This window comes from Rhinopithecus bieti, unplaced genomic scaffold, assembly GCF_001698545.2.
Source record: "Rhinopithecus bieti isolate Rb0 unplaced genomic scaffold, ASM169854v2 scaffold_39746, whole genome shotgun sequence".
Lineage (NCBI taxonomy): Eukaryota > Metazoa > Chordata > Mammalia > Primates > Cercopithecidae > Rhinopithecus > Rhinopithecus bieti.
The window spans coordinates 795,558-804,117 of record NW_016816960.1 but is presented as its reverse complement, the minus strand read 5'-3'; the positions used below and the strand labels follow the sequence as shown (position 1 = coordinate 804,117).

Here is an 8,560-nt window from a genome sequence, read left to right as displayed (position 1 = left end):
AAAAAAAAAAAAAAAAAAAAAAAAAAAAATTAGTATGGTGGTGGGCACCTGTAATCCCAGTTACTCCGAAGGCTGAGGCAGGAGAACTGCTGGAACTCAGGAGGTGGAGGTTGTAGTGAGCTGAGATAGTGCCATTGCACTCCAGGCTGGGGAACAAGAGCAAAACTCTGTCTCAAAATAAATACATAAATAATTAAATAAAAATGTAAAAATAAAAACAATCACTGGCAAGGTGACAGAAATCACCTGGATTGGCTTACCAATTAGGACTCGCTTCTAAACGCAGGGGCCTCAGAGGAGGCATGGTAACGAAACAAAGAGAAGGTCCACAGGAAGGATCACCACATTGTTGTTGGGTAGGCAACCACCAAATTCTGCAACAGAGGGTCAGGGAAGGCCTCGTTGGGGATGTTGATCTGAGCAGGGATCTGAATGACGGGAAGGAGCCATCTGTACAGAGATGTGAGGGAAAGATGTTCTCAGCAGACCGAGGAGCCCGTGCAAAGGCTCTGAAGTGAGTCTTGTTATTCAAGGAACATAAGGAAACCCAGAGTGGTCATAGGATGGATTGAACAAGGGGGAAACAAGACAATAATAGCTTTTGGAATTTTAAATATATAGTGAGAATTTAAAAATATTAACTGTAGCGTATATATGAGGAGAGAAACAAATGAGTTAGTGTTCTAAGGTTCTTTAATTGCCTGGGAAGAAGATAACAATAATGTTAAAACCAGACATTGACAAGAAAGGGATGCAAGTTATAATTTCTACAACTATGCTATCTAATATGGTAGCCACCAGCCATGTGACATTGAGGGGCCAGGTGAGCTGTCACATGAGGTTCAATTTACATTTAAATGAAGTAAAATTAAACAAAATTAAAAATTCAGTTTCTTCGTTGTATTAGCCACACTTCAAATGCTCAATAGCACATGTGGTTACTACACTGAACAGCAGCCACACAGAATATTTTCATTCAGTACAGAATGAAAAATTGGTCAAAACTATTCTAGAGAAATTACTAAATGAATATGGAAAAAGCAAATAACTTTCATTTCTCTTCTTTTTTTCTTTTTTTGAGACAGAGTTCTGCTCTATCACCCAGCTAAAGGGCAGTGGCATGATCTCAGCTCACTGTAACCTCCACCTCCCAGGTTCAAGTGATTCTCCTGCCTCAACCTCCCGAATAGCTGGGATTACAGGTGTGTGCCACCACGCCTGGAAAATTTTTGTATTTTTAGTAGAGACAGAGTTTCGCCATGTTGCCTTGGCTGGTCTCAAACTCCTGGCCTCAAGTGATCTGCCTGCCTCCGCCTCCCAAAGTGCTGGGACTACAGGCGTGAGCCACCGCACCCAGCCTTGAAAAAAGCTAGTAACTTTCAAACTGATAGTGGCAAAGCATGAAATGATAAAATAATCATTTTTTTTTTTTTTTTTTTTTTTTTTTTGAGACGGAGTNTTTTTTTGAGACTGAGTCTTGCTCTGTTGCCCAGGCTGGAGTGCAGTGGCATAAGTTTGGCTCACTGCAGCCTCCGCCTCCTGATCTCAAGTGATCCTCCCACCTCAGCCTCCTGAGTAGCCACAGTGCCAGCCTCACGCCCTGCTAATTTTTCTATTTGTATTTTTAGCAGAGACAGGCTTTCGCCATGTTGGCCAGGTTGGCCTCGAACTCCTGATCTCAGGTGATCTGCCCACCTCAGCCTCCCAAAGTGTTGGGATTACAGGCGTGAGCCATTGCACCCAGCCGAGATATTTTTTAAAAAATGTTTTATTAGGTAGTAGAGGTCAGGCATGGTGGCTTACACCTGTAAACCCAGCACTGTGGGAGGGCAAGGCGGGCAGATCTTTTGAGGTCAGGAGTTGGAGACCAGCCTGAGCAACTGGTGAAACCCTGTCTCTGCGAAAAAAAATTACAAAAACTAGCTGGGCATGGTGGCACGCATCTGAGGTCCCGGCTTCTCAGGAGGCTGAGGTGGGAGGATGGCTTGAGCCTGGGAGGTCAAGGCTGCAGTGAGCCGAGATTGTGCCACTGCACTGCACCCCAGGAGACAGAGCAAGACCTTGTCTAAAAAAAAGAAAGAAAAATAGAAAACAAAAAAGTCCACAATGTTCTACTAAACATTAAAGGAAGACATGGTGCCAATATACACTAACTCCTCGGGAAAACATAAAAAGAGGTACATTACCCAAGACTTTTTTTTTTTTTTTTTTTTTGAGATGGAGTCTCGCTCTGTCACCCTGGCTGGAGTGCAGTGGCACGATCTTGGCTCACTGCAACCTCTGCCTCCTGGGTTCAAGCAATTCTTGTGCCTCACCCTCCTGAGTAACTGGGATTACAGATGCCGCCGACCATGCCCAGCTAATTTTTGTATTTTTAGTAGAGACTGGGTTTTGCCATGTTGGCCAGGCTGGCTTTGAACTCCTGACCTCAGGTGATCTGCCTGCCTGGGCCTCCGCACTCAGCTACTCAATATATTTTAGAAGGCTGACATAATGTTGATACCAAACATCCAACAAAGATAGGCAGGTTATAGGCCAATCTAACTCATTAACATATATGCAAATACTAAAAATACACATTGGCAAATTTGGACTAGTAATAATTTGAAAGGTTAATGCGTCTGACCAAGTTACGTTTATTCCAAAATTACAAGATTGGTTTAACATTTGAAAAATCGATGTAATTTTCTGTATTAAGCAAATAAGTTAGGAAAATTACATGATTATCCTAATAGACGTGGAAAAGCTTTTGATAAAATGTAACATCCATTAAAATTAAAACTCTTCAAGACTATGAATAGAAGAGAACTTTAATGTGATAAAGGGTAGCTGCAAAAAAGCTTACAGCAGGCAGTCTTGATGAAATATTGAAGGCTTTTTTCCCTTTGAGACTAGCAATGATATGAGGATGTCTGCTCTCACCATATGTATTCTTACGGCACTGAAAGGTCCTGTCTAGTGTGACATCCAAGAAACAGAATTAAAATGTGCCGGGCGCGGTGGCTCACGCCTGTAATCCCAGCACTTTGGGAGGCCGAGGCGGGCGGATCACGAGGTCAGGAGGTCGAGACCATTCTGGCTAACACGGTGAAACCTCGTCTCTACTAAAAATACAAAAAATTAGCCGGGCGAGGTGGCGGGTGTCTGTAGTCCCAGCTACTCGGAGGCTGAGGCAGGAGAATGGCATGAACCCAGTAGGCGGAGCTTGCAGTGAGCCGAGATGGTGCCACTGCACTCCAGCCTGGGCGACAAAGCGAGACTTCGTCTCAAAAAAAAAAAAAAAAAAAAAAACCAGAATTAAAATGTGTAAGGATTGTAAAGGAAGAAACAAAGCTATTATTATATGTAGATTACATGATTTTATACATAGAAAATCCCAATGCACTGTGGGAGGCAGAGGCGGGAGGATTGCTTGAACTAAGCAGTTCGAGACCAGCCTGATAACATAGCAAGACCTCGTCTCTACTAAAAACCAAAAAATGTAGCTGGGCATGGTGGCGGGCACCTGTAGTTCCACCTACTCAGGAGGCTAAGGTGAGGGAATCACTTGAGCTCAGGAGATCAAGGCTGTAGTGAGCTGTGATTGCACCAGTGCACTCCAGCCTGAGCAAAAGAGCAAGACCCTGTCTCAAAAAAAAAGGAGAAGAAGAAAAGAAAATCCAAAATAATGTATGGATCAATTATTATAAGGGTATTTAGCAAGGTTACTGAATACCAAATCAATACTAAAAAATAATTGAGCTTCTTTACAAAAAGCAGTATGTATGTTTCAACACAAGAGGCAATATATAACTAAAAAATTAAAAACTAAAAAGTTGGCTGGCAGCAGTGGCTCACACCTGTAATCCCACCACTTTGGGAGGTTGAGGCAGGAGGATGGCTTAAGACCAGGAGTTCCATCTTACAGTGTTATTTGTGCGTCACTGTAGTCCACCCTGGTTGAGAGAGTGAGATCCTATCTGTAAAAAAATAATAATTAAATTTAAAAAAAAACCAAATCAGCCAGGCTCAGTGGCTCATGCCTATAATCCCAGCACTTTGGGAGGCCGAGGTAGGCGGATCACCTGAGGTCAGGAGTTCGAGAGCAGCCTGGCTAACATGGTGAAATCTCACCTCTACTAAAAATACAAAAATTAGCTGGACATGGTGGTGGGTACCTGTAATCCCAGCTACTTGGCAGGCTGAGGGAAGAGGATCGCTTGAACCCGGGAGGCAGAGGTTGCAGTGAGTCGAGATCAAGCCACTGCACTGCAGCCTGGGCGACAGAGCGAGACTCCGTCTCAAAAAAAAAAAAAAATATATATATTTTTTTGTGGTATACACACACACACACACACTTTCTCCTGATGGGAGTGGAATACTTCATCATTCATTTGTGATCTAACTATATAACTATACCTTTATAAATTTCTTTAACACAATCGAAACCACTATGGTGATTAAGAAACATAAATTTTTCTTCCCAAAATTATAGCTTGGTGCTTGCTATGATCATTTTTTCTATAGAATAGCCATAACTTCAAAAGGAGGTGAGGAACACAAACTCATGGATCCCAAAGGGCAAAAGTCATTTCCACTCACTATTGGTCCACTTTAATGCTGCTTTTCAACCATGTTTTCTACAAACTGGCGGTACAAAAGGGGAGGCTAGAATAACTTGTCCTAACTTTGGTGCACTCCAGAAAACTGTTTTATTTTTATAAGCACTTGTTTGTTACATGTTGAGGGAGAAATTGACATTTACAGATTAAGAAAAGGACTAACTAAAAGAAAAAATGGATAAAATGGACTCAGGGGTTAAGGCAGGTCGGGCCGGGCAGGGTGGCCCAAGGCCTTTGGTAATCCAGCACTTTTGGGAGGCCGACGACGGCGCGGATCACGAGGTTCAGGAGATCGAGGCCACATCCTGGCTAACCAGTGAAACCCCCGTCTCTACTAAACAATACAAAAACTGCCCGGGCGAGGGCGGGGCGCCTGTAGTCCAGTTACTCGGGAGGCTGGAGGCAGGGAGAATGGCGTCCAACCCGGGAGGGGACTTTGGCGTGAGCTGGAGTCGGGCCACTGGCACTTCCAGTCCGGTTCGAAGAGCGAGACTCCGCCTCAAAAAAAAAAAAAAAAAAAAAAAAAAGAGTTAAGCAGGTGCTTCACAAAAGTAGAAATCCAGGTTGCTAATAAACATATTAAAAGCTGTGCAGCCCGGGTGCAGTAGCTCACACCTGTAATCCCAGCACACTGGGAGGCTGATGCGGGAGGATTGCTTGAGCCCAAGAGTTTGAGACCAACTTGAGCAACATAGGGAGACCCCCATCTCTATGAAAAATTAGAAAATTGAGAGGCTAAGGTGGGAAAAGCCTGACCTCAGGAGGTTGAGGTCGCAGTGAGTCATGATTGCACCACTGCACTCCGGCCTGTGCAACAGAGCAACACCCTGTATCGAAAAAACAAAGCTGTGCAATGTCATTAATAATTAGAGAATGCGAATTAAAATCACTATTACTTGCCACTACATTTTAGCCAATAAGAATTGCTAAAATTGACAAGTATAAAACTATCAAGCACTGCTGTGGATGTGGAGCAAAGGCAGCTCATCCAGTGTTGGTGGGAGTCATTCACTGATACAACCACTTTTTTTTTTTTGAGACAGAGTCACACAGGCTGGAGTGCAGTGGCATGATCTCAACTTACTGCAACCTCCGTCTCCTGGGTTCAAGAGATTCTTCTGCCTCAGCCTCCCAAGTAGCTGGGATTATAGGTGTGTGCCACTACGCCCAGTTAATTTTTCTATTTTTAGTAGAGACAAGGGTTTTACCATGTTGGCCAGGCTGGTTTTGAACTCCTGACCTCAAATGATCCTCCTGGCTTGGTCTCCCAAAGTGCTGGGATTACAGTCATGAACCACTGCGCCCGGCCTGATACAACCACTTTTAACTATGATCTTGTAAAGTCAAGATAAGTTAAATTCCATCCTAGCAATTCTGCTTCTAGGTATGTGCTCCAGAGTTGCGTGCACATGGGTACCTGGAGGTGAATCCTTCTGATCGTCACATTCTTCTTCTGGTTTTGATAAACCATTGGCCAGAGTGTTACTTAGTCTGGCTGGCCATCTGAGTCCTTAGGGTAACTCTGCAATCTTGTTCCTATGTACTTTGTGTCATATTATGGTTATACACTCAGGAGACAGTATTATTTCCAAGCTTGCTTTAGAGGAGTTCCTCACTCTTTCCCCAAAGCTGCTTGTATGCCTGCAATGAGCTGTTGGGCTGAGGAAAGAGCCTCTGCTGTAGCACCCAGCAAGGGTGGTATTCGCATGCTCCCTGCTCCTGGACCAGTGAAGCTACCTCTATTCCCCTGCTAGTACCCGCCCTTTCCCTTGGGCCTGGAGAACCCGGAATGAATTTCGTGACACTGAGAAATACGCTTCACAAGGCAAAGTTTTTGGTCCGTTTTATTCATTGCTATGTCCCTGATGCCTAGCTAGTCCTAGGAAAGGGCAAAGATTCTATAGATGAAGAGCCTTAGGTTCAGAAAGCACATGGCTCCTGAGAGAACTTCTAGCTCCGAGTTCACTGTTTGGTGCTGCTTTCTGGAGCACAGATGAGCCTTTTCATCAGGATACATTATCTGAGAAAGGACAAGGTCCCCAGAGAACTCTTGCCAGGCCTATGGATCACAGTCATCAAGAAGCACAAACACTCTGGCAGGAAAGAGGACGGACGCAGATGGAAATCAATATACCCTGTTCTAACACTTCAGCCCCTTCTTTGGGTCAAAGACTCTTGACAACATCCAGTAACTCTATTCCGTGGGCCTCCGCCATCTCCTGCTCCCCTTCTGATCTGGGCTTTCCTATCCCTCTTGCATTGTGCTGGGTAGGTGAGACAGAGCCAAGGGCTTTGACACATATTTCATAACACTCTTGCAGCAGAAACAAAACAGAGCACAACACTAAGAAAACCTTCTGTCTGCTGAGATCTAGAATTTACAAAGCACTTTTTTTTTTTTTGGAGATGGAGTCTCACTCTGTCGCCCAGGCTGGAGTGCAGTGGCACAATCTCGGCTCACTGCAACCTCTGCCTCCCAGGTTCAAGCAATTCTGTCTCAGCTTCCCGAGTGCTTTTTTTTTTTTTGAGATGGAGTTTCGCTTTTATAGCCCAGGCTGGAGTGCAATGGGGTGATCTCAGCTCACTGCAACCTCCACCTCCTGGATTTAAGTGATTCTCCTGCCTCAGCCTCCCGAGTAGCTTAAATTACAGGCGTCTGCCACAATGCTTGGCTAATTTTATGTTTTTTCTTAGTAGAGACGGGGTTTCACCACATTGGCCAGGATCGTCTTGAACTCCTGACCTCAGGTGATCCGCCCGCCTCGGCCTCCCAAAGTGCTGGGATTACAGACATGAGCCACCACGCCCATGTAGTAGAAGTACTACAAAGTATTTTTACATCCAGTCCTTCTTGATTGGGCCTCCTTGTGAAAGGATCCAGAGGTACCTATTCATGAAAGACAGGTTCCCTAGTTAACAGATTCCAGAAAGGCCCAAGCAGAACCAACGAGCTGAAAGTGGGTAAGAGATGTGGTTAGGAACCCATGACACACGTCCCAATATGCAGCCCTATGCCACAGCAAAGAGCAGACTGAGTTCATGGCGCCAGCTAAACACCATCTGGGCAAGAGACCCAAGATGAAAACAGAGGACTTCTGTTGTTAGTAAATGGGAGACTAGGTAAATTGTACCAACTCTTGCACTAGGAGCCAAAACATTTGAAAAGCATCAAAGAGCTAACAAGATACTAAAGAATTACTAGGCTAACATCCCAGAAAGGACACGAATCCAGACAGGTGAGCTCAGCATTTAGGCCACTTGGGCCTGCAGGCAACTGCCCATTTAGCAGAGGCGATGGAGAGAATGGGTTGTGTTTCTGAAAGTTTTGTAGGGCTGGGCAGGGGGAGGTGGAGTACAGGGCCTACCAAAGGTGGAATACTGGTAAACCACTGCCTGTTTTGAGGTGTGACCTGAGAGGATTACACCCTAGGGTTAAGGATAAACCAGAAGCAAACCAGCCCTTGCATAGTCTGACAGGTCTGTGGCTTGGTTTCAGTGGCTTAGAAAATCTCCAACCTTGAATCTGGATTACTGTGACCCCAGAATTCTGGTGCTCCTGGGTACTTGACAGAAGCAAATAAAAATCCTCTCCAGAGGGAGAAGTTGTCCTAGGCTTCAAAATATTTTAATAAACAGGTTTTCAAATACAATGTCCAGCACAAAGTAAAAAATGAGGCACATGTGAACACACATCAGGGGGAACCAGCAGAAATTAGGTGACAGAAACACACAAGGATTCCAGTTATTGGAATGATCACAGAGTGAACACAGGCAAAATGTTCAAGAAAACTCCAATCGCTGGTAAGTCTGGCTATTTGAAATCTTCACTCTCTAATCCATCCCCATTCTACAATCCCCATCCTCAATCTGCCTTACCCACTGTCTCCAGAGTTGTCTTTTCACAAAACAAATCTGACCATCCCTCAGCTCTGGGCTTAAATGGCATTCAGGGCTGTTTG

General features: G+C 44.6%; 1 protein-coding gene across 2 annotated transcripts in view; it reads right to left on the bottom strand.

The window, feature by feature from the left end:
* Positions 1 to 109: 109 nt before the first annotated feature.
* CSPG5 (chondroitin sulfate proteoglycan 5) overlaps positions 110 to 8,560 on the bottom strand; it is a 28,226-nt gene continuing 19,775 nt past the window's right edge. The window contains exons 5-6 of one of the 2 annotated variants that reach the window (XR_001882175.1): positions 261 to 374; positions 110 to 146 (exon numbers count right to left, since the gene is read on the bottom strand). Coding sequence is in view for 1 of the 2 variants with exons in the window: in XM_017855730.1 (XP_017711219.1) it covers positions 388 to 450 (63 nt within the window). In the remaining variant the exon portion in view is untranslated. Of the gene's footprint in view, positions 147 to 260; positions 451 to 8,560 lie in introns of those variants that run through there. The other variant, XM_017855730.1, reaches the window with a different exon arrangement.